This window comes from Molossus molossus, unplaced genomic scaffold, assembly GCF_014108415.1.
Source record: "Molossus molossus isolate mMolMol1 unplaced genomic scaffold, mMolMol1.p scaffold_m16_p_40, whole genome shotgun sequence".
In the NCBI taxonomy this organism is placed as follows: Eukaryota; Metazoa; Chordata; class Mammalia; order Chiroptera; family Molossidae; genus Molossus; species Molossus molossus.
The window spans coordinates 110,894-137,003 of NW_023425378.1; the positions used below are offsets into that span (position 1 = coordinate 110,894).

At 38.4% G+C, this 26,110-nt stretch overlaps 1 protein-coding gene across 1 annotated transcript in view; it reads left to right on the forward strand.

The window, feature by feature from the left end:
• Window positions 1-3,148: 3,148 nt before the first annotated feature.
• The window catches only part of LOC118616760 (ATP-dependent RNA helicase DDX3Y-like), a 65,092-nt gene continuing 42,130 nt past the window's right edge, over window positions 3,149-26,110 (forward strand). The window contains 16 exon segments of the mRNA XM_036242196.1: window positions 3,149-3,353; window positions 6,148-6,208; window positions 7,574-7,621; window positions 10,964-11,093; window positions 12,110-12,268; window positions 12,344-12,443; window positions 13,007-13,142; window positions 14,188-14,273; window positions 14,518-14,616; window positions 14,698-14,858; window positions 18,319-18,463; window positions 18,576-18,720; window positions 18,807-18,988; window positions 19,064-19,181; window positions 19,438-19,591; window positions 19,782-19,918. Coding sequence (XP_036098089.1) covers window positions 3,309-3,353; window positions 6,148-6,208; window positions 7,574-7,621; window positions 10,964-11,093; window positions 12,110-12,268; window positions 12,344-12,443; window positions 13,007-13,142; window positions 14,188-14,273; window positions 14,518-14,616; window positions 14,698-14,858; window positions 18,319-18,463; window positions 18,576-18,720; window positions 18,807-18,988; window positions 19,064-19,181; window positions 19,438-19,591; window positions 19,782-19,918 — 1,906 coding nt within the window. The 5' untranslated portion in view covers window positions 3,149-3,308.

Here is a 26,110-nt window from a genome sequence, read left to right on the forward strand (position 1 = left end):
CAGACAGCAGATAGATTGACAGGCTCTCAGGTTCATGTCAGCGGAGGGAATAAAGTCACAGAGGGTCTGTAAGTTGAAAAGCGCTGTGTAAATCATAGAGGGTCTATCAACAAGCTGAAGAAGGATTATAGAGAGGGAAGAAATAAAAAGAGAAGGATTATGCAGAGGAAATACAAAGATAAGAAAGATAAAAGAAAGGGACAAACATTACAGGAAGACAGGACACTGGAGGAATAGTCAAGAAGGAAAGAAAATAGGACACTTAGAGAGGGAGAACTTGCCTCTAATAATAAAATAACAGTCTAGGATATATCAAAGAGAATAACAGATTTAGGCTACTTCTGACCCTTAGATCAGGCAATGATGCCACGTTGATAGCAAAGATATCACAGGATATCTCTAAGGGATTAAATTTAAATTAGAAGCTCCATTGTGCTTACTGCCCACAGAGTTCCAGGCAGGTAAAGCTCATAAACAGGACTTTAGAAACCGGTGAAAACTGGACCACTCTGCTCCCCCTTGCCCTCATAGTTCTTACAGACCCTGCAGTCTGCCCAGAAGGCCATCCATAAACACATCTGTGATGCCCTGCCCATGCCCACCTCGAACACTGTGCACCCTTTCCAGCCTAGGGACTCGATATAAATAAAGAAATTCACCACCCAGGAACTAACTCCGGCCTGAAAGGGACCATACACTGTCATCCTGCCTGCACCAACGGCTGTCAAGGTCAACAGCAAAGGTCAACGGCACCCTGGTCTGGCTGCACCATTCCTGGCTGAAGGCGGACAAAACAAAATGGAAGGTGCAGGCCTCGCCAGATCCCTTAAAAATAAGACTTACATTTATCGAGACTCTAATTTTTCTGATTATGACTATACAGGGGTCTAATAAGGATGTTAGGCAGCTGGATAAATCCAAAGATATATACAAACCAAGTCCCTTCAGGTGTTATTAGGACCCAAGGTAAATTATCATCTCGGTTGAGATGTCAGCTCACTACTCTTCTCTCTGTCCTAGCAGGCCCCCTCATACTCCTATTTCTAGAACTGACATATAGACCTATAATTATAAACAAATTAATAGCTTTCATAAGAGAGAGGGTTCAATCTGTCAAATTATTAGTCCTGGCCTCTCTTTGCAAAGATTGCCATTAAATGAACAACAAGAATCAAAGATTAGATTCCCCTGAAAACCAGTGGGGAATGTAGTAACCTGCTCCTATCAGTGTATCCTGATTAAATAAACAAAAGGCTGATTATGAAGCTTTCAGAGGCAACCTGAGGAAGTATCAGCTGGTCTGATACTCCTCTAAGTGAATGTGTACTCTAAGCAAATTTGTTAGTTTTTAAAACTTAGATAATTGAATAGCAGGATAGATGTATGCTGACCCAGTTCACCCAGTTCCCTTTCACCTCAGCTCCCTCCCACCTCCATTCCCTTCTGGTGGTCGCTAACTGCCTCCACTTCTGTACACGCAGCTTGCTTGCTCTGCTAAACTCTCGAACAACCCCCTGTCCTATATAAGCAACCCACCCCCTGGGCTCGGGCTGCAGTTCTCCTCTGTGTAAGTTGACTGCAGTCCCTGTGCAGGTAACAAAGCTCCTAATATTCAAAATTACTTTGTGTCCGAGTGAGGTTGATTCTCCTGGGTTACAACAAAAATTACTTTTGGTTTAATTCTTTTTATTACAATTGGATCTTTTTGATTAGGAGGTGTGCATCAGTTTTAATTTGTATCACCTGTGAATTTCAGTATGGTAAAAATGTCATTAGAATAATATTTGTTATAAAAAGGAATTATCTAATTCAGCTGACAAGAATTTGAGAACAGAGTAACTTGTTAAAATTATCTTTGAATGTTTCAATATTGAATTTGAAAAAGAAGTCTTTTATGTGGTAAATGTTTTGAGAATTAACTTAATAACAAGCATAGCAGCAGAAGACCCTGTCAAGAATCCTGGGTATCTAACCATAACAGAACTGAAGAACGTTCAGGGAACCATGTACATGCTGCCTCTCACTTAAAAGCCTGGGGATCCAATAGTGATTATGTTTTCTGACATTTGAGTAGACCATGGTGTTGAATCTCGACTACAGTACCTAGAAAAGGGCCGTTTCCATTTACCACCCACTTGGAGACTAGTTTGGCAACCTCAGGGTTCCTTTGGCTGGCTGATTCCCCCTAGCCATCAACAGTCCTGAGTCCCCTCGCTTTTAAGAGAGTTGTTCACAATCCCCAGGGCTCCGTGACTAGTGTAGGCACTAGAGGCTACAGGACCTGGACTACTGAAGGAATCCAAAGCCCTACTGTAGCTTGATCGAGGGGCGAGGGAGGGGTAGGTAGGAGTGGGAGAGCAAGGTACAGGTAGGGGCGGGGAGCGGGGGAGGGGTGGGGGAGGGGTGGGGGTGGGTGGGATTGTCTCCAGGGAGGTGATCATTGTTTCATTGTTGCCTCACCAGGTGACGTGGTGGCCGCCTGAGCATTAAATGCTCAGTCCTTGGTAGGAAACCAGAGAGGTCTGGGGTTCTTGGCCAAGCCCCGGCAGCCTAAGACATTCACGCCGGGCAGCTCCGGCCGCCCGCACGTCCTGCGGTTTCCACCTCCGCTTAGTCCAGCTTCAGTAGAGTGCCTGTGTCCACCTCGCCTTCCGCCTCTCCAGACAAAAAATACTACTCAAAGTCATCGTCGATCGTTCAGCAAAGTGACCAATCTACTCCGTTTCAGTGCATTTTTGACTACTTCTACTTCCGACTTTGGTAACTTTTCCCAAAGGCGGGGTGAAGACTAGTTAGAACCCAGACATTTTACGAAACTTCCGATTCTTGGGAGTGAAAGGGAAGATAAAGGGAAAGCACTGGAGGAAAGGGGGAAACTTTAAGGGTAGGGAGGAGGGTGTAAGAGAGGGGGTTATCTTGGATTTAGGTTTACGATGCTCCATTTGGTAGAAGTTGGAAGAAAGCGTTTACAAGAATTCCAAGTCTTGGGGGGGGGGGGGGGGAGGGGGAAGGGCGGAATTAACTAAAGTATCGCGAATTTTCAGAGCGTTTTGGAACGAGATTGACTAGAAGATCCCGCGATGTTATGAGTAAAAGAACGCGAGTTCCAAGTCCCAAGTAACGGTAGAAATAAAGTAGTTGGTGGTGGGCTAGGCAGAGGAGGAAGGCACGCGACTTTAGTAGTGACGTAAAGCTCTTGGAGTCGGTATACTGCGGCCTTGGCCAAGCTGTGTACCTCAGAGAGCTATTGATATTCCGACGAACTGGATCAGCAGTTGGATAGTCCGAAACCTCGGTCCTCTTCAGGCATGAGGCATGTCGTGGTGGAAAAGGCGCTCGAGTTGGACCAGCAGGTAAGAGTTATTGTCATTATTGACACTATTTGTGGAACCCTTTTTTTGCGCTTAAAGTGGCTTATGGCTCAGCGGTAACTAACCACCGCTTTTTACCTCAGCCTAGTTTCTTATGGCTTGCGGTGGTGGTACGGTGGGCGGAAGGGGCAGTAAACTAGATTTATGGAAGATTTTGGACACTGCGTGGAGAAAAGACGAAACGGTAGAGTTGTTAACAGTTACTTGGACCGGGGTACGGCTGGGCCTGGAGAATTGTACCCGGCCGCTCACGGTGGCGGCTTTTGTGTGCTTGCGCGATCTCCTTAGAGACATGTTTTATGTGATCACTGACTTGGCTAGAAATAGAATGGTGGTACATGAAGGGTACCGTTTTTTGTGTTAAAAGTGTTCTCATTGAACGGCCTTCATTTCGGCTGAGAGACGTAGTTTATATGTAAGTGGAAGGCGGAATGCGCCCACGGAATGTGGGGTGGGGGGAACTCGGTAATGGCGGCGGTCGCCTTTGTGTGCAGCGCTGCGGTACACTAACGGAAAGCCGGGGCCTGCGGGACCTCGGCAGGCGATTGACTGTAAAATACCACCAAAAGGCTGTCTTGCTCTCCCCTACGGGCCTCTTGGCGCCGGTCTACTGCCACCCGGTGCTGCGGAAGGTGAGGTGGTTTCCGGAGTGGAAAGTTTTGTGACGCAGAAGAGCGGGAACGGGGTGGGTAGGGGTAGGAAAAAGTGGCCGCCGTATGCTGCTTTTCCCAGCGTCTGGAAATAATGGAAGTTCGACCTCGGCAGGGAGTCTTCTGGGAGGATACATCTGGAACTGCCCTGTACATATTCACACAGCAACTGAATGACCGTTTAAGCGGGTTATGCTGCTTTTTTGGTGGGGAGATACAGTAAGTTGTATGTTTATGTTTGATGTATGACTTTCGAGGCGCTCAGAAGACTCTAGAGGACTTGTCAGGACAAGGGAAGTTTTTGTTTCTGATTTTGTCATGCCTGAGAAGAAAAACGCTGAAATAGCACAAAACTATGGCTTGTCCTCTTTTTCTTTTGAAGTATTGGGGATTGGGATACATGGTCAGAGAAGAGGGATTAGAGGCTTGTTTTTTCAAGCAGGAAATTTCTATTTCCTTACTGTGGTATATAGCCTCCACAGAAACTCTAGTTAGTTCTTAGGAGAGCAACGTGTCTCAGCTTCTATCTTCAACATTTAATACATAGAATGGATTTAGGGCAGCGATGTTCAATCTTTTGCATCTCAAGACCCATATAAGCTAGTTACTAAATTTCTACACACCAAAAAATGTTTATTCTGGCAAAAAAGAAAAAAATAGGTGTAATTTTGATTCATTCGAGCCGTCTCGCTATTGTTGTGCTGGCTGCTGTTTTTGGTGTTTTTTAAAATTAGATTAACAAAATAGAAGTCCCGAGTAAATACTCAAGCTTTAAAAATTCTTACTGCACATGCACACAGTTGAAAATCGCTGACTGAGGGCATAAACCTTTTACAAAAAAATGTTTGACAAACTTCTGAATTGTAAAGCAAAGCTTAATTACACGAGTTGATCATGCATTTTAATGTATGTAATTTATTTGAGGGACCTGATGATCTACTTCTCTAAAGGTATATTTCCACTAAAAATATTGTTATATTAACGCATTCATTATGCTCAAACTCAATGTTAAAACGCTAGAAATTGAAAATCTGATATCAAGAGTATAGGTGATTGCATTTGTAACATTATCTGTGTAGCTGGAATCCATTTAACTTTTGATAAATTGTGCTTCTGAATTTAGTAGTAAGCAAATTTGACTGGAAAAAGGTTGGTAATTTAAAGAGGAATACCTTATTAGTAGTGCATGTAATTTCATATCTTTAACTTTTTAATGCAGTGTTTATATACAGCAAATTTTTTTGCAAACAGGTGGCAGCCTTTTGTTCTGGTCTCATGCTTTTTAAAACTTATTTTGGCATATATAATTACTGTGCTGCTTCTAAACGGTTCTTGGTTATTTATTACATAATGCAATAAAGTAAAATAATCTTTCTCCAATGATTTTCAAGTCTTATCAATACATAGGGACCAGGTAGGAATTAATATTAAAAGCCTCATATGAAAGTTTGAAATATAAATTGTGCCACTCACTAGCTTTCTGACCAGCGAGTTTTGTGTACTATCTCATCTCCAAAATTGAAGAACTAGGTACTGCTTTTACAGTGTGGCAAGCATTAAATGATGCAGTGCTAGATAAAATTGCATCTTACTACATGATGAGTGGTAGTGGGGTGGCTGCTTAGGAATTTATCACAATTAAAAACAGTTCCACAGTCTTTGGCAGATAAGAAATTAGGTAATCTTCAAATTGCCCAAATGTTTTTCAAGTAGACCTTTTAAGCTTAAAATAAGTAAAAACCAGAGGCTTTTTAGAAATTGATGGTAATAATTTAGTTTGGTTATTGCAGAGCTTTTACTATGGACAATTGTTACAGTGAAATTTGTTTTTGATTAAAGTATTTGAAACACCTGTGCTGGTGTGCTTTCTGGTACACTTTTTAACGCATTCTTTAAACTGCAAGAAAGGCTAGCCTATAAGTGCTACATGGGTAGAACTAGATTTTAGGACCTGATTTGTGTTTTGTTAGGCTATCTGTGCCTGACCTCCCCTTCCCTAAACAACACATGGATGCATGCTTGCCCTCTCTCTCTCTCTCTCACACACACACACACACACACACACACCCAGTAGTTGTATATGTAGTGTGTCAGCATGTGAGCTGTTAACATCTCTCTCCTCCTAGTTTGCTGGTCTAGACCTGAACTCTTCTGATAATCAGAGTAAAGGGGGAAGTACAGCAAGCAGTAAGTAAATTTTTTGTTGTTATTACCTAGAATCTTTAATAGACCTTAATGTTAATAACTCATTGTAATTTCTAATTTTAAATATAAAAATTTTCTTTTTTTTAACCTATAAACATTTAAAGTATTCTGGATTGTCTGGATAATAAAAGACACTGGTTAGTTGTTTTTGAGTGGAAACAATTAATAATTTAGGGGGAAGAGTTAAGGTGATATTCACATTTTTAGAAAACTAATTATGTCCAGTATAAATTATGGCCAAACATGAAAGCGATGAGGATATGTCCATCCATATCTCTTATGAGTTGACCTGAAGTGTGTTCAGCCTAATAAAGAAAACTGTACGTTTATGTGTTAGATCTACTACTCATTTTCCATAGAGAACTGGAGACTTAATACTACAAGTAGGCTGTACTGATTCTTGGGGAGTAGTTAGAATTAAAATGTCAGTCATGTTAAATTTTTTTGAAATGAAGATTTTTTTTAAGGGAGGATGGGATGTGTTTTATTAATATATTTATTTATTTTCTTATTTTTGAGACTTATTAGTATAGTGGGAAAGGAAGTTGGAGGCTTATTATTTGGCAGCAGATCTTAGCTTGGACCAAGCCTTTCAAAAAGGTGGTGGGTACTCTCAAAAGCCTCTTTACATTTGATTAATTCATATTGCATCTTATTTGCTGTTATTAAAAGGCTTTAATTATACCAATAGTTTAGGATATTTAATTCAATATTACAGTTAGAGGTTTAGTTAACATTTTTATTTTTAGGTAATAGTTAACTTCCTTCTATGCTTTAGGTCAAGTCCTTTTGTTTTTTAATCATAGACTAGATTGGTGACTTTAAATTAAGAAATTCAAGGTTGACATCAATTTCTTGTTGGAATCACATTTTCTTTCTAGATTTTGTGTATTTTTATTATATGGGTATTTTACCAGACTACAAGTAAGCTTTTTTTTGGGTAATTGAAATCAGGTTATTGATTTAATAGATTTTTTGTTGTTGTTGTAGGCTGTTTTGTTCCAGTAATGGCTATATTTTTTAGATGTTATAATTCATGTAACAATTTCCTGAACTAGCAGAGCCTTTTAAAACATTTGTTAACCAGTAGTAGCTACTGAAACGCACTTGATTAGATGATTTCTTTTCTTATAATCCATGTTCCAAACTTGATTGTCTGTACTCATTTGGGTTGGGTGGGGTTAGGATAAAAATTTTGTTAATTAAACATAGCCCATAAATATTTTATTTGCAAAATATTTAAAAGAAGTTTAAAAATATTTTCTAGTACTTTTTAAATGGGCATTTTATAAAAAGTTGTGTCTTGGAGAATAGGATATACTTTTAATTTTTTACATTTCTCTTTAGAAGGGCGCTATATACCTCCTCATTTAAGGAACAGAGAAGCATCTAAAGGTAGGTGGTTATGGCAATCTCCAGGTAACTTTGGGAAGTTTATACACAATTTTTTGTTTATGCTTCTTTCTGTTTTCAAGAACTACCATTTCCTAACTTTGAAAAGTTAATCTAGTATTACATAATGGATTGTTATTTTTTTGACCAATGTTGAGCCCAAAGTTTTATTAGCATAATTTCACTATGATTTATTTTGCAAACACTGATATGATTTTACTTTGAAAGAGGTGTTTTTGTGGGAGTGTCCAATTATGTAAAATCACATGGCAATAATATAGTCCTGCTTACTGCTGTCTTGAGGTGTTCCCAAGTGAAAATAGTGTTATTGCAGAATAATGAGCAATTGTGAGATTACAGCTTTGGCCACACTCAATAAATAGGTTGGAGGGATTATCTAGTAATATCTTTTTGCCTGAACTTCATTTATCCAAATGGTTATTAGAATATTGATACCTTTTATTAAGTTATTAATGTAAAATGATGAGTTATTAAGAACATATTGTTCGGGTTACAGTTGAAGTGCTAGTGTGGCTCAGTGGTTGAGTGTCAACCATGCATGAGGAGATCCCGGTTTGATTCCTGGTCAGGGCAAATAGCCAGGTCCTCAGTTAGGGGCGTGTATGAGGTGGCCAGTGGATGTTCTAGCTCATCGGTTTCTATCTTTTTCTCTCTCCCTTCCTCTGTCTCATATAATAAAGAAACAAAATACAGTGATCGTTTTTTGGAACATTTAATAAAATATGTGAATGTAAATTTAACTATTGAGTGAGTTCACCCTTGTTATCTTTATCTGTCTGTAGGTGTCTTCTAGAGACAGGTACATAGGGAAATAAGGCAAGGATGGGAGGTTTTTTTTTTCCCCCTGTTATACCTGAGTCACTGTAAGCGTATACAAATAGCATAATATTGTTGGACACCTAACATTTGAAAAACAGTATACATAAGTATGAGGTACAATAAGGGTTTTTGTATTTTTGTTAATACAGAAACAGGAGTTATGTCAATATCTCAGTGTGAAATTATCTTTCAAAAACTTACATTCTTCAGAGTGGATTGAGATATCTTAATTTTTAAGTAATAAGGTTTTATAATTATTTAAGATGTGGGCTATGAATTTTTAAAAATTAGCTTTCTTATGGGACAATGTAATCACTGTTTTATGCCTGTGTTGTCATTTTAAGAATCTAGTTATAGCTTTTTAAATACAGTCTCTGCCCACCCAGGACAGTAGAATTTGCATTTAATAGTCTTTTGCACAGTTTACCTAAGTTGGGATTTCTCAGCCTTAGAACTATTGACATGTTGGGCCAGATAATTAATTCTTTGTTGTGCAAGGCTATCTTGTGTGTTGTAGGATGTTTAACAGTATCCCTGAAACTGAATTACCAGTGGCAACCCCCTGGTTGGGACAACCACGTCTCTAGATATTGCCAAATATCTCTGGGGGCCAGAACCGTCCCTGGTTGAGATCCACTGACAATCATCTGATGTCATTTAGCATAAACAATCTAGAGAGAAGAAGGTGATGGTGGTGATGCCCACTGATAATATTATAGCATGACATATCGTTGAAATAACTTAACCAAACTTGCTAAGGAGCTATCAGTGAACCTCAAAATTGATCCCAGACCTATGTACCTTACCACAGTCCAAAAGCTCATGGAAATAGTAACCTCAGTTTACAAAGAGCTTTAGAAAAACCACAATTCTTAATGAAAGTGTCAGAGCCAAGAATCAAACCAAAGGTTTCTGATTTTCAAGGTTTCTTCCTGTTTTATAATAAAGAGTTGTGCTAAGGATTGAAGATGCTTCTGTTAATTGCAAAGGGCACAAGATGTTAGATCTCAGTCCTGAGTTTTAAATAAGAAAGAATTCAGAGCCTAGACTGAAATACAAGCAGAAGAAGTTTATTTACAAAGTCAGAGGTAGAAGAAGTGAGCCATGGAAGAAATGAGCCATCTGCATGGCTCAGGCAAAAGATGGGTCCTTAGAGCTTAGGAGAAAGGAAGGCAAAAAAATGCACCTGGGAGAAAGAGGTAGAAGGCTCAGACCCTAGTGACAAATGGAGGAGTTGGGAGAGGGAGAGACAGAGCCAGACACAGACAGGAAGAGAGACAGTTACCTTTCTATGTGTGTACTTTTGAGAGTACTTTTATTTTTTTTTTATTTTTTTATCCTCACCCGAGGATATTTTTTCATTTTTTGTACAGATAGAGTGGGAGGGAGAGAGAGAGAGAAACATCGACGTGAAGGGACACATCGAGTGGCTGCCACCCGCACGACCAACCAGGGCCGGAGACAAACTGCAACCGAAGTACGTGCCTTTAGTGGGAACCGAACCCGGGTCTCTCAGGACCGCAGGCCGACGCTCTAACCGCTGAGCCAAACTGGCCAGGGCGAGAGTACTTTTAAAAGTCTGCTGGAGCAAAGTAGATAACAGAATTATGTTCATGACTGTTCCACTTAATTTATTTCTTTTAGATTTTGTTTAGATAAGCCAGGTTGTTCATGTTTTGAAGATACTCAGTTGATTTGTCATATTTACATTGCTATTGATACTGCCATGTCACCTTCCACAAGTTCTTTTGTTGAATAATCCCTGTTATTTACCATTGCCATGTACTACACAAAGCCCAAAAGAATAGTTGGAGCATATTCAGTGCCTATAATTACTTTGTGAATCTTGAAATGTCTTGTCCATTTATTTTCTTATGGTAATTATGTAGTAGGTCTCTTCATTTAAGTTTTCTCTAGGTGTAACTGACTGTAGAAGGTAACCTTATACTTAGCTGGGAATTTCAAAATGTGTATTGTATTTTCTGCATAGTGTATATTTTAAGTCAGTTTTTTTATTCAGGGTTTGTGAGATTATATTTAAGGATAGGACCTGACCAAAAGGTAACTTAGAGCTGGGTCGTGTACTTGATACCTATATGGCTTTGTAAACCAGTGTCACCCCAATAAATTCATTTTTTAAAAAGTCTTGCTACAATCTTGTTTAAAATAATCTCATTATAGTAGGTGCCTGTTTTATTGTTTTTGTTCATCTATTAGTGGTGGTATTCAGCATACTGTTTTTAGACCATGATAATTACTTTGCTTAATACAATTTTTAGAAGGAAAGAAGGTTAAAGATGGTAGAAAGAATTTTTTTGCTGAGGGTAATCAGTTATCTAAATCTTGCCTTTTTTTCACCAATATTTTGATAAAAATAATCCCCCTGACATTTGGTGTGTGGCCCCCTCCCATAAAGGTAAGTTGTCTGTAAACAACCACTTACTTGAGAAGTTGGGATTCTTCCTTAAAGTATTGTCAACTTCTAATTTTTGCTTTCTTTGGAAGGATTTCATGATAAAGACAATTCAGGGTGGAGTTCTAGTAAAGATAAGGATGCATATAGCAGTTTTGGGTCTCGGGATTCAAGAGGAAAGTCCAGTTACTACAGTGATCGTGGAAGCAGATCAAGGGGAAGGTAAATTCTCAGCTTGCAAGTAACAGTTTAGGAATCAACTCTTAATTTGATGTATTTTCATTCTTTGTACTTTTCTGGATCTTGAGTCAAGATTTCTTCCCCCTTAACAGACCATCTTTCTATTACGGGTTTTAAGCAAAGTGTTGGTTTGTTAATTCTTGATTCTAAAATCAAGCCTTACCAGGTTTTTATATCTCTGTTAAAAATAAATTACATGCAATAAGAAGATGCTATTTGACATATGGATCTATTACTTTTATTTAATTATGTATGTCTTCTCTGTGCCAGTTAACATTTTTTATGACTGCACAAGAGTGATAAATGAATCTTAATTTAAGTCCTGTCACGTAGTGGCTTTTCCTGCATATCCAAATGTAACCAGGATAGTTGACATTCATTTTTACTTGTTTGTTTGTTTTCTTGTTAAGTATATTTAGATGATTATAAAATGAAGATGTAAAGTATGTGCTAATTATAAGTATTATAAAACAGCTTTGTTGAAGCTGAAGAATATTGTAAATAGCTCTAAAAGATGCTGTTTTTATTTTAAAATTAAAGATATATAAATTATACAATAACCACTGGTTAAGTAAAGAGCCTTTTTTTTTTTGTATCCTCGGGTGAGGATATTTTTCCATGTTTTGTACAGATAGAGTGGGAGGGAGAGAGAGGAAGGGAGAGAGAGAGAGAAACATCGACGTGAAGGGACACATCGAGTGGCTGCCACCCGCACGGCCAACCAGGGCCGGGGACAAACTGCAACTGAGGTACGTGCCCTTAGTGGGAACCGAACCCGGGTCTCTCTAGACCGCAGGCCGACGCTCTAACCGCTGAGCCAAACTGGCCAGGGTTAGAGAGCCTTTTTTCACAAATGAGGTAATCAATATTGAATTGTTTACATCTTTGCAAGGTTCTTATGACTAACAATTCAGCTAATATACAAGTACATGTCTAGAAAGCTACTCATATAATATTGGCTAAATGACATACTCTGATCAGTTGCTTGTTCTTTTCAGGTTTGATGATCGTGGACGGAGTGACTATGATGGTGTTGGCAGTCGCGGTGACAGGACTGGTTTTGGCAAATTTGATCGCAGTGGACACAGTCGATGGTGTGACAAATCAGATGAAGATGATTGGTCAAAACCACTTCCACCAAGTGAACGTTTGGAGCAGTAAGTTTTGAAATGTATGTTGATTGTTGTGAAACTTACTATTTGTTATAACTTGTAATAATCATTTGATTTTAGGGAACTATTTTCTGGAGGAAACACTGGGATTAACTTTGAGAAATATGATGATATTCCAGTAGAGGCAACTGGCAGTAACTGTCCTCCACATATTGAAAGTGTAAGTTGTTTTATTTTTTACAGCTCTTTAAAGTTAATGTCACCATTATGAGTAATCCTGTAGTGGAAAAAGTGCCATAGTAAGAACTACTTTATTGCACATTAGACTCAGGAGACTGTTTTCTTTTTTTTTATTCTCACCTGAGGACTTTTTTTTTTCCATTTTTTTGTTCAGATAGAGTGGGAGGGAAAAAGGGAAGAAGGGAAAGCGAAACATGGATATGAAAGGGACACATTGAGTGGTTGCCACCTGCACGACCCAACCAGGGCCAGGGACAAGCTGCAGCCAAGGCACATGCCCTTAGTGGGAACTGAACCCAGGTCTCTCTGGACCGCAGGCCGATGCTCTAACCACTGAGCAAACTGGCCAGGGTAGGAGACGGTAAGTTTTCTTAAAAAATACTGTGATACCTTTGCCTAAAATCAAAGCAACTGTAAACTCAGTCACAACTAGACATTTAGTTGGGTACTTTTGTACTGATGTTAGTATAAAACAGATTGCAGCAGATAAAACATTTATAGTTGTATGTGTGTCTGATTGACCTGGTTCAATTTCTTTGACAGTTCAGCGATATTGAAATGGGAGAAATTGTCATGGGGAACATTGAGCTTACTCGTTATACTCGTCCTACTCCAGTCCAAAAATATGCCATTCCTATTATCAAAGAAAAAAGAGACTTGATGGCTTGTGCCCAAACAGGTAACCTCACTTGATAAAGAATAAAAGTTAACTTGAAGAGCACACTCTAAAAATAATTTATTTTGTATGGAAGTCTGATTCTTATATATAACATTATTTTGAGTTAGGTAAAGATTAAGTGGAAATGTCTCTTTTTTATCTTACCTCTCTGGTTCTTTTTATCCAAACTAGGGTGTCTTGGGAAAGTATGTATTAAATTCAGCCTGGTATTACTGTAACAGGGTAAAATTTTTAAATGCAGTGGAGGGAAAGCTAGCGTTATAATTGGAATAGGAAATATAAAATCAGGGAGCCTATGATCCATAAAAATGTAGGTGGGGATAAAGAAAAGGTGTTTCCGTCTAGTATTTTGGAAATTGAAGAGTGGGAGGGCTGGGATAGTTAATCTGTAAAACTTGAATCACTTGTCATGAGTAATATATTTTCTTCTTTTAAAAAGAGAATTTTTTTATATGCAATTAAGGACCAAAATCAACACTTGTTTTATTTCAATAACTTTACCTATAGCTTTTATTTTACAAAGGGAGACGAACTGTTTTACAAATCCTTTACAATTAGACTCTTCAGAAACTTGCCTGATCACTGCTTTACATAACAACAGTGTATAACAAAAAAAGTACTGAAAAGGAAGTTGATGCCAGTTTATAAGCAAAATTGTTGTGTTTTTGTACTAATTAAAAGTCAAAGGAATGAGCACTGATTGTATTAAAATGGATCACACATCCTGGCAAGTGTGGCTGCATTTGGCAATCATTTGGTGCACTGGTGAGATCACTAGTTTCATCTCTGGTAAGGACATTGCAGGAGGCACCTGATGGATACTTTACTCTCACGTGGATATTTATCTCTCTCTACTTTTTTCTCTAAAACTCAATAATCTTTAAAATAAAATGAGTCACAGTAGTCTTGGTTTTGGGTGCTTAGCTGTGTAAATATACCATACTTTGCAGAAAATGTATGTGTTAGAGTAAGTAAATTAGCTTTTACTAAAAGAGCATTTGGAATGTTTAATATTCACAATTAATAAGTCAGTTTTTAAAAATAGGCTCTGGAAAAACTGCAGCATTTCTTTTGCCCATCTTGAGTCAAATTTATACAGATGGTCCTGGAGAGGCGTTGAAGGCTGTGAAGGTAAGGATTTTTGTATAAAATAAGTTTTTTCTTAGAAAAATATCTTATAAATACCTGTTGGGTCCTTTCTATCTAAACTATACCAAATATATTTACATTTCTGTACATTTTCTTTTCATTTCTCCAGTGAAAACTTGAGGTTTTTTAGAGTGTAATTGTTACGGGACTATTTTGTTAGGACTTTTAAAAAGAACAAAAGTTTTAGGTCTTTGCGTCTAATTTATAAATTGTACTTATTTCTTAGGAAACTGGGAGGTATGGACGTCGTAAACAATACCCGATCTCCTTGGTTTTAGCACCAACAAGAGAATTGGCTGTACAAATTTATGAGGAAGCCAGAAAAGTAAATATCCATTTTAAAGATAATTGGCATTTTAATTTATTCTAATGTTTTCATGATCACCCAATAAATTCTTTTTTATAGTTTTCATACCGGTCTAGAGTTCGTCCTTGTGTGGTTTATGGTGGTGCTGATATTGGTCAGCAAATTCGAGACTTAGAACGTGGATGTCACTTGTTAGTTGCCACTCCAGGACGTTTAGTGGATATGATGGAAAGAGGAAAGATTGGATTAGACTTCTGCAAGTATGTTAATTTTTATATTTGGGATGCAATATTTTGTAAATATTAGTGGTCATTTTATAACATTTCATAGTATTTTGAGATGAAAAAGTAATTTTAATTAAATATATACTGAAAATTAAAATTAACCTTATTTAAAATTTTTTATTTTTCTTTTCTAATTGTTTGGTTTTTTAGATTTAATATTTGATATGTATTTATTGCCGTTTTATTGTTCATAGTTTTTAAAATATAAACTTTTATTAATTTATTTATCCTCACCCGAGGACATTTTTTCATTTTTGTTCAAACAGAGCGGGAGGGAGAGAGAGAGAGAAACATCGATGTGAAAGGGACACACTGAGTGGCTGCCACCTGCACAACCCAACCAGGGCTGGGGACAAACTGCAACTGAGTTACGTGCCCTTAGTGGGAACCGAACCCGGGACTCTCTAACCACTAAGCCATACCTGGGTCTCTCTGGACCTCAGGCCAATGCTCTAACCGCTGAGCCAAACTGGCCAGGGCTATTGTTCATATTTTTATCTTCTATTTTTTTCTTAAAGAAAACTCAAATAGCGTCGTCCCATGGACCACAGGGACCTGGGTTCATTTCCCGCTAAGGGCATGTACTTTGGTTGGGGTTGTATGGTTGGCAACCAGTGAATGTGTCTCTCTCACATTGATGTTTCTCTCTCTGTCTTCCTCCTCCTCTACCTCCCGCTCTATCTGAAGATAAATGCAAAAATGTCTTTGGGTGAGGATAAAAAATGAAAGAAAACTCAAACATTTCATGTAACAATACTGGTTTGATAGTGATTAACTCTTTTAGTTTTTTTCTTGTCTGGGATGATTTTTATATGTTCTTTGATTCTTAATGATACCTTTGTTGGGTAGAGTAATCTTGGTTATAGATCCTTTCTGTTCATCACTTTGAATGTTCCTTGCCACTCCCTTCAGGCTTGCAAAGTTTCTGTTGAGAAATCAACTGATAGTCCTCAGGAGCTCCCTTGAAGGCAACTAATGGTTTTTATTTTGCTGCTCTGAAGATTTCTCTCTTTGTCTTTAACCTTTTGAAGGAAGGGTGAGGGGGCAAGAGAGAGAAACATCAATTAGTTGCCTCCCACATGACCCTGACCGGGCAGAAAGGAACTTGAGACCCTTCAGTCTGCAGGCTTACACTAACCACTAAGGCAAACCAGCCAGGGCTGACCTTCGTCATTTTATTTATAATGAGTGTGGGCATCTTTGAGTTCTCTTGTTTGAGACTCTCTGTGCTTCCTGGACTTGTATGTCTATTTCTTTTACCAGGTTACGGAAGATATCTATCATTTTTTCAAATAGGTCTTCAATTTCTTTCTCTCTTTGTTTTCCTTCTAGCACCTCCATGATGTGCGAGTATTGTTCCACTTAATGTTGACCGAGAGGCTTCTTACACTATTTTCCCTTTTTTGGATTCTTTTTTTATTCTGTAGGTGTTGCTTCCTTTTCTTCCAAATCACTTATTTGATTCTTGGCTTCATCTACTCTACTGTTGATTCCCTGTAAAACATCTCCATTTCACTCGGTGTATCCTTCATTTCTGACTGGCTTTTTTTTTTTTTTAATGCTGTTGAGATTCTGACTAAGTTCATTGAGCATCCTTATAACCAGTGTTATGAACTCTATCTACATCTAATAGATTTTTGTCTCCTCCATTTTAGCAGCCTCCCTGTGTTTGTTTCTGTGTATTAGGTAGAGCTGCTACATCTGTCAGCCTTGGTAATATAGCCAAACATAGCAGGTATTCTGTAGGGTCCAGTGGCACAGCTCCCCAGTCGCCCAAACAGGGCACTCAAGGTGTGGCCCTCCTCCCTGTGTGGGCTGTGCATAATTTCCTCTTATAGTTGAGCCTTTATTCCTGTTGGCATGTCAATATGAGAAATTTACTGTGGGTCAGTCAGCTGCAAGGACTAGAAGCAACCACCAGCCTCCAACCACTGTGGAAGATCAGCTGTGTAGGTTCTGACCCCACAGAGCAGGACTTATTTCAACAGGGCTCTGATGCTTGCTGAGTTTTTACCCCTTGAGTGTTTTGTGATTGGATACTTCAACATGGTATGAAGCTGTCCACTGGGTGCATAGACTTTGGGCCTCCCAAGAGGTGTGATACCTATGTTCTGCCCGGTATGAGCTACAAAGCAATCTGTAGATGGCTGCTACTCGGATGTAGATATGTAGATGTGCTGGGCTTGGAGTTGCCTAGGTGGGTGAAGTTAAGCTGTGAACCAAGGCTGGTTGCTGCTAGTGCCTGACCTGGGGCCAGTTAGCAAGAGGTACAGGGCAACAAAGGCCAGATGCTGCTTGGAGAGATTTTAGAATCTAGAGGATGAGCCAAGACAGGCAATTTGTATAGAAAAGCCCCTAGAAACCACTTGTTGAGTGGGGGCAGAGCCTCAGAATCACCAGGGTAGGAATAACACTGTGAGTCAGGTTGATAGAGTATCAGATGTAGGTAGACTTTTAGGGGTAGACTTTTAGATGTAGGTAGACTTTTAGGGGTAATAGGAATCATCAAAGGATCAGTGGCCAGCACTTCAGAGAAAGCGCTCTACCTCACCCCCAGTCCTCACCTTGATGCCAGACCATTCAGTTCCTCTCTGTATGCTTCTGTTGCCTTTTAGGCTGCTCCCCTGTGATGCAGCTCAGAGTAAGTCTGTGCACAGGACCTTGAAGAGGAACTGCCTGGGCCTCCCAGCAGCCTCTGTCTCACTCATCCACACTTCCTGATAGTTTTAACAGCCAGAAATTATGTGGACTTCTATTTCTAGCACTGGAACCCTATGTTGAGAGGCCTGCTCTGGGGCAGGGGTGCAGTGGGGAGGGTGCTCACAGCCTTAATATCATCTTCCTGATTTGTATCTGCCACACATGGGTGTGGGACTATTTCTTTTCACTCTCTGTCCCTCCTACCAGTCTCAGAGGGTCTTCTTTAATTCCCTTCTGTTCAGCTACATTTCGGGCAGTTCTGAATGGTGGTGGTACTTGTAGTTTATTTTTAAATATCTTTTTATTGGTTTTTTTTTTAGAGAGGAAGGGAGAGAAAGAACACATCTATGTGAGAGAGAGAAACACCGATTGGCTGCCTCCTGCATGCCTCCTAACGGGGATCGAGCCTGCAAACCTGGGCATGTACTCTAATCAGGAATTGAATGGGTTAATGCTCAACCACTGAGCCACTCTAGCGGGGCTTTTTATTGTTGTTTAGTTGTAATTTTGATGTTGTGGGAGGAGGCAAGTATTACATTTATATATGCCATTATCTCGACCTGAAGTCTGCATTTTTTTATTGAAAATTATAACTATAATTTGTTGGAAAAATTAATAGCCAATTTGGTTGTGTGGTCTTTTTGTTCCACATGTGTTGAAATGGGAGGCTAGAACATTAGGATGACTATTATGGTCGGTTATTTCATCAAATTCTAAACTAAGTTTTTTATAACAGGTACTTAGTGTTGGATGAAGCTGATAGGATGCTAGATATGGGGTTTGAACCTCAGATACGTCGTATAGTTGAACAAGATACTATGCCACCAAAGGGTGTTCGCCACACCATGATGTTTAGTGCTACTTTTCCTAAGGAAATACAGGTATTGTTTGATAAAGTTCCTTTTAGAACATTTTTGTTTACATGTAAATACATCTTTAGACAACTAGAAAAACCAAAAGTACTTAATAAGTTAGGGTTTCCTCTTTTTTCAGATGCTTGCTCGTGATTTTTTGGATGAATATATCTTTCTGGCTGTAGGAAGAGTTGGCTCTACCTCTGAGAACATCACACAAAAAGTAGTTTGGGTGGAAGACTCAGACAAACGGTCATTTCTGCTTGATCTGTTAAATGCAACAGGTGAAATGATAAATAATAGTGTAAGTTAGATGTTTTTGGAGCTAAATTGCTATTAAGGAAAAAAACCTTTATTTTTTTGTTTTCAGGGAGAGATTCACTGACTTTAGTGTTTGTGGAGACTAAAAAGGGTGCTGATTCTCTGGAGGATTTCTTATATCATGAAGGATATGCTTGTACTAGTATCCATGGAGACCGGTCACAGAGAGATCGAGAGGAAGCCCTTCACCAGTTTCGTTCAGGAAGAAGCCCAATTCTAGTGGCTACAGCTGTGTGTATATTTTTATCTTTTAATTAAGCATGTATGAATATTGGTGTTTTTTTTTAAACAAACATTATTTTACAGGTGGCAGCAAGAGGACTAGATATTTCAAATGTGAAACATGTTATCAATTTTGATTTGCCAAGTGATATTGAAGAATATGTACATCGGATTGGCCGTACAGGACGTGTAGGAAACCTTGGTAAAGTGTTTCGTTTGATGCTTTGACAGAAAATCTCAAATACTAGAACTTTAATTTTCAAAGGGAAAGGTGACACCATATGTTAGACACTAAAAGTTTGTGTTACTTTCCAAATTACAATGTTTTATTCTTGTGTTTTACTTATTTTGTATTGTATTAAATATTATAATATGTAGTACCTACATATTAAAGTAAGAATACAGGGCTACTTTATGTAAACCCAGACTACATGTACTTTTTTTTGGACTCTTAACAGGTCTTGCCACTTCATTTTTTAATGAAAGAAATATAAACATTACAAAGGATTTATTGGATCTTCTTGTTGAAGCCAAACAAGAAGTGCCGTCCTGGTTAGAAAATTTGGCTTATGAACATCACTATAAGGGTAGCAGTCGTGGGCGTTCTAAGAGGTACAGATTGTTCTGAGCCTTTATTCTAACTACTATTTGCTTTGGAAACATTATTAGAGGAACTGACCCCAAGGAAAAAGAGTTGAAAAATCGGAAATTGGAGTTGGAGGGGTGGGGATTACATTTGGTGAATTTTTATTTTAATTTAATTTTATACTCATAAACCATTCCACCTTGTTTTTCCTTATAGCAGATTCAGTGGAGGATTTGGTGCCAGAGACTATCGACAAAGTAGTGGTTCTAGCAGTTCTAGTTTTAGCAGTAGTCGTGCAAGCAGCAGCCGCAGTGGTGGAGGTGGACATGGCAGCAGCAGAGGATTTGGTGGAGGTGATATTTATTTTCCTCTTTTATAACTTTAAAAGAGCCTTTTCCTCCATACACTTCCATTGTGTAATTTATTGACATTTTATTTCTAAAAAAAACACAAAATCCATTACAGATTTATTTTCTTTCTTTTTTATTCTCACCCGACATTTTTCCATTGTTTTCTTCAGATAGAGTGGAAGGGAGAGAGAGAGACATTGGTATGAAAGGGACACATTGAGTGGCTGCCACCCACACGACCCAACCAGGGCCGGGGACAAACTGCAACCGAGGTACATGCTCTTAGCGGGAACTGAACCTGGGTCTCTCAGGACCACGGGCCAATGCTCTAACCGTTGAGCCAAATCGACCAGGCTCTTTTTTAATTCTTAAAAGTATTACAGATGTCTTTCTTTTTTCCCCCCCATTAACACTCTCCTCCTTGCTCCTGCTCTCCCTCCTGCCCCCAGCCATTTACCACACTGTTATCTATGTTCATTGATTGTACATATATGCATATAAGTTTTTTTTATCTCTTCCCACCCCACTACCACCCCGTTCCCTCTGAGGTTTGTCAGTCAGTTCCCTACTTCCATTTCTCTGAATAAGTTTTGTTTGTCAGCTGATTTTTGTTCGTTATGTTCCACAAATAAGTGAGATCATGTGATACTTGTCTTCTCTGACTGGTTTATTTTGCTTAGCATAATACTCTCCAGGTCCCTCCCTGTCTTCTCAAAGGGTAAGAGATCTTTTTTTTTTCTTTTTTTTTACAGCGACATAGTATTTCATTGTGTAAATGTGTACCATGGCCTTTTTTTATCCTTTTACCTATCTACTAAGTGGGCACTTGGGCTGTTTCCAGATCTTAGCTATTTTGAATACTGTTGTGAACATGGGGTTGTATATATTCTTTCTGATTAGTGTATCAGGCTTCTTAGGATGTGTTTCCAGAAGTGGAATCACTGGGACAAATGGCAGTTCCATTTTTTTTTTAATTCTCGCCCAGGGATATTTTTCTATTTATCTTCAGATAGAGTAGGAGGGAGGGAGAGAGAGAGAAACATCAATGTGAGAAAGACACACGGACCAGCCACCTCTCTCACAATCCCAACCAGGGCCGGGGACGAACTGCAACCAAGGTATGTGTCCTTGACCGGAATTGAATCCTCGACTCATTGGTCTGTGGGCCAGTGCTGTAACTGCTGAGCCAAACTGGCCAGGGTGACAGTTCATTTTTATTTTTTTGAGGAAACTTCGTACCGTTTTTTATAGTGACTATACCAGTCTGCATTCCTACCATCATTTGTACTACAGTGTCCTTTTCTCCACACACTAGCCAGCATTTGTTTAATGATTGTTGATAGCACCCATTCTAGCAGGTGTGATGTGACACCTTATAGTCATTTTAATTTGTATCAGTCTGATGATTAGTGACATTGAACATTTTTTTATAATGTGTCCTGGCCATTTGGGTGTCCTGTTTGGAGAAGTATCTATTCAGGTCCTCTGACTTTTTTTTTTTAACCTCACCCAAGGACATTTTTTGATATTTTGTTCAGATAGAGTGGGAGGGACAGAGAGAAAGAGAGAACCAATGATGTGAAAGGACACATAGAATGGTCCCACCCACACGACCCAACCAGGGCCAGGGACAAACTGCATCCGAGGTACGTGCCCTTAGTGGGACCCAAACCCAGGTCTCTCTAGACCGCAGGCTGATGCTCTAACCAGCTGAGCCAAACTGGCCAGGGCCCTCTGCCCATTTTTTAATTAGATTGTTAGTCATCCTTTGGTTGATCTGCATGAGGACTTGATACATTAACCTCATATCTGATGTATCATTGGCAGATAAGTTCTCCCATTCAGTGGGTTTCCTTTTCATTTTGATGCTGGTTTCTTTGGCGGTGCAGAAGCTCTTTAATTTGATGTAGTCCTAGACTTTTTTTTTAAGCCTTATATATCAAACGACTTGAGAAACAAGGTTGATTATAACAGTGGTTAACCTAATCTCTTCTAAACATTTTTTTGATAGGAAGCTATGGAGGATTCTACAGTAGTGACGGATATGGAGGAAATTATAACTCCCAGGGCGTTGATTGGTGGGGCAACTGAACCTGGTCTGCAATAAGATCACCCATTCAAACAAGCTAATATGGAAACCACATGTAACTTAGCCAGACTGTATCCTGTAGCTTTAAGAACTTGTAGTACATTACCAGCTGTGATTCTCCTGAAAATTCATGGAAGATCAAAGTCACAAGAAGAAAGGAACAATAACAGCCCTATTCAAAAGTTGGTTCAAAGACTTAATTGCCCTAGTTTGGATTAATTCCCATTCTGTTTATTTTCCATCCCGAGCTGCATTTACAGTTTTGTGACTGGAAGTCATTTGTTTGTTAATGTACTGTAATTTTAACTTTAGACAGCTTATTATTTTGATGTCCTGTTGGCTCAGTAATGCTCAAGATAGCAGTTATTTGAACAAAATAAATAACTGAATATGGGCTAAAACCAAACCGTGGCACACAGGTATGATACAACTTAACAGGACTCTTCAACTTATCAATAAATATTGTAAGGTTAAAAAAATTTAGGCAGTAATCTCTCTGTTAGGACTTTTTGTTATGTGCAGACTGGGGAGAAGAACATCTTGAGCAGAATTCGTTTCTAATGTTGCCAAATACATTGTTAAAATTCTGACTTGCTCACTCTATTCTGGATAAGTACCTAGAACCTTGTAGTATTTAAATGTCATTCCAGTCATGATGAGGTGGCATGTATGAATGAATCATCCATGCATTTCTCAAAGCACTCTTCAAAGTTAATGCAAGTAAATATAGCAATTTCTCTTTCAGTGTTTGTCATTGTAAGCTAGGCAAGTTTGGGCATACTATTATAGGGAAAGTTCAAATGATTTTAAAAGGCAGAGGAAGTTTAATTACATTATTTAAATGCCTGCCAAAAAAAATTGAAATGATAAAATGACTGACCAATGACAATGACTTGTCCTCTTCCTGGGCCTGGTTGCATTTTGGTCTGTAAAGCCATGTTAGTGTTAATGTTTTTTGGTCAAGAGGATTCAAGTAGGGATAATTACACAGCAGGCTTTATTTCAGTGCAGATTCACATTGCTTTGTTTAAGCTGTGTTGAAATGTTAAAATGGCTTACATTTGTAGACTTTATAACAAACAGATCCTTGAGATCACACAGGTTGGAAATAGGGACTAAATTGCTCGTGATGTTATTTCTGTATAGTGTACTTTTAGTCTTAATTTTAGTTGCATGGGTTTCCATTATATTTATAGTCTCTTTATGCTAAATTTGGCCAAAGATGATTATCCACCACTAAAAATGCCTTTGCCACTTTGAATTCTGTGCTGATTTATGGCTATAAAGCAGTGATCTTTACTGACTAATCTTTATGGTTATGTAAGAAAGCAAAATTTTCTTAAAAGTGCAATAGATTTTCAAGCACATTGTGCCTTGTTCTAAAACTTGATTAAGTAGGTGCAGTTGACAGTATTAAGGTCATTTGTTAATGGTGCTACTTCAATTGGTATAGGTTTAGACTTGTACACTTTTTCATAACTTTTTACAAATTACTTACTTTATTGCACATCCAGAGAATTTTATAGATATGTGTGTGTGTACACGTGCACACACACACACACGTGTGTGTGTGTGTGTATATATGTGTCTTGTGTGTGTGTCCTTAAAATTTCAATCTCATTTTATCTTCTTGAAGATTGTTGAATGCAGCTTAGAAACTAGATTCTAAAATTTTATTTGGGACCATGGAATGATAGTTGTGAAGAAACTGTTTGCACATGACAGATTTTAGATATTTTTTGCTGCTAGTTTGTGTAATATTTATTGAACATTTTGACAAATATTTATTTTTGTAAGCCTAAACGTGATTCTTTGAACGTTTAAAGAAACTTGACCAAAAGACAGTACAAAAAACACTGGCACTTTTAAATGTCACCATGTGTGAAATAATATATTTCAGGGTAGTGTGAGCTTATAATGTTGATTCCTGTTAAACTTGAGTCAAATTAAGCTGACCTGGTATTGGCAATGTTAACTAGCTGTGACTTTGGTAAAATATAAGGCAAAATTGGTGACTTTATAATTAAAACTTGACATGGTTTTGATAAACTTGTCTTAAAATATTAATGATACACTTCTAAACACATTCTCAAAGGTTTTGAGTTTTGTTCAGTTAATGTGTTTCTGTTTTCTGTGGGATTTTTTTTGCTTTGGTTTTCACTGACTGGCATATGTGCAGCCCTCAAACATGTGGTTATCGTTGTGTATATCCATAATTTGTGATTTTTACATTCCTTTACATCAGCCAGTAAATAAGAATTGGTTTAAACATACTGACTTGTGATCATTGAACTTCAGATCACTATAGGTTTAGTAATTGCTTATTGTATTACTTTTAGATCCTAGCACTGCGCGTGCTGTTTATTCTTATTTTACTAAATAAAAAGTTGGACACAATCTTTTGCTGTCAGTTGTGATTTAATAGAGAAGTAGAATAGGAATTATACTCAAAACCTGAGTAATTGGAAATTTTGGATTATTGGATATTTACTGGTTATCCACCAAAAGCATTTGTGAAATACCTCTTTTTGATGAAACAAGTATTCCCATGTCTTTAAGGTTGTGATATCTGAATGAAAGGTTTTATCTGAAAGCTGTAAGGCGTGTATGTAACAGTCATTGCATTAGTCTACATAAGGATCAAGAGTTTTTTGGAACAGGTCAGTTATAACAGATGGCACAGGCGCCCAGTCTCCAACTTTGATTCCTTCTGTTGACTAGTAATCCATTGTTATCACACTGATATAGGCAGCTACTGTGAATTAACAGATGTTGTAAGAGCCACAGCAGGTTAACATTTGGAAAAAAAGTATTTAAGGAAGTCCTGTGTCCTTTGACCTTGTAGTTAATCTGCTATCAGTGTAAAGAGGTAAGTACTGTCAGTTAGTTCTGATTTCTAACAATGTGCTTAGCTTTTATCTGTTATTAAACTTTGTGTATATTAAGGTCATTTATATTGTTTGTTTCAGTAGGCTCTACATCTGAGATAACATATAGTTTATAGTTGTTAGTCTCTTTCTGATTGCTATGTGGAATTTGTTATATGCTGAACACTGGAGTTGAATGCAGTGTGGATTAGTGGGAATTTATAGCAAAGGAATAAGTTGGGGTTTGGTGGGTTGAAAATTACTAGGAGGAAAGAAAATTGGGATAAAGGTAGGGAAATTCTGGCTAACCTAACAAGACTTCTGGGGTAGGTTTGGGAGAATAGGATGAGTAGTAAAGAAACTCACTGTCATTGAGATTAATCAGATACTGAGGATGGGATTCTGACTAAGCTGATTTAGGATTGCTGCTAAAATTGGGCAGGACAAGCGCTGTTTGTTTGTGATTTAGCCCTGGGATTCCCCCCAAGTTTTTCATTTATCAAGACATTGAAGTTTTTGAGATATGGTTTCTGTAACTTATTTTTGGACAGGTATTCTGGTGCATATTTAGTTTTAAATGTGTAAAACATACAGAGATTGGACACCTAAAAAAGATACATCACCCATGATCGTAATCTGTGCTTAACAGCTTGGTATATTTTACATTTTAAAAATCCTGGTTTTGTCCTGCCTGGTTTTGCTCAGTGGTTAGAGCGTCGGCCAGCGGCCCAGAGAGAACCGGTTTTGGTACCTGCTAAGGGCGCATACCTTAGTTGCGGTTTGTTCCCAGCCCTGGTTGGTTGTGCAGGTGGCAGCCACTTGATGTGTCCCTTTCGCATCGATTTTTCTCTCTTTCTCTCTGTTCCTCTCCCTCCCTCCCACTCTATCTGAACAAAAAATGGAAAAATGTCCTCAGGTGAGGGTAAAAAAAAAATATAGCATCTGAGTAAACCAGGTAAAGTGTGAATAATATGTTTAAAAAAAAAGTCCTTTTTTTTTTTTTTTTTTTTTTGAGCCCTTTGTAACTCATTTGGTTAGTGTCATCCACATAACACTAAGGTAAGGTTCTAGGTTTGATCCCTGGTAAGGGCACTTGCAAGAATCAAGTAATGAATGCCTACATAAGTGGAACAACAACCAGTCCAAAAATAAATTTTTTTTTTTTTTAAACGAAAAAAAAAAGCCCAGCTGTTGTGGCTCAGTGGATTAAGCATCATCCCTATGGATTGAGAGTTCCTC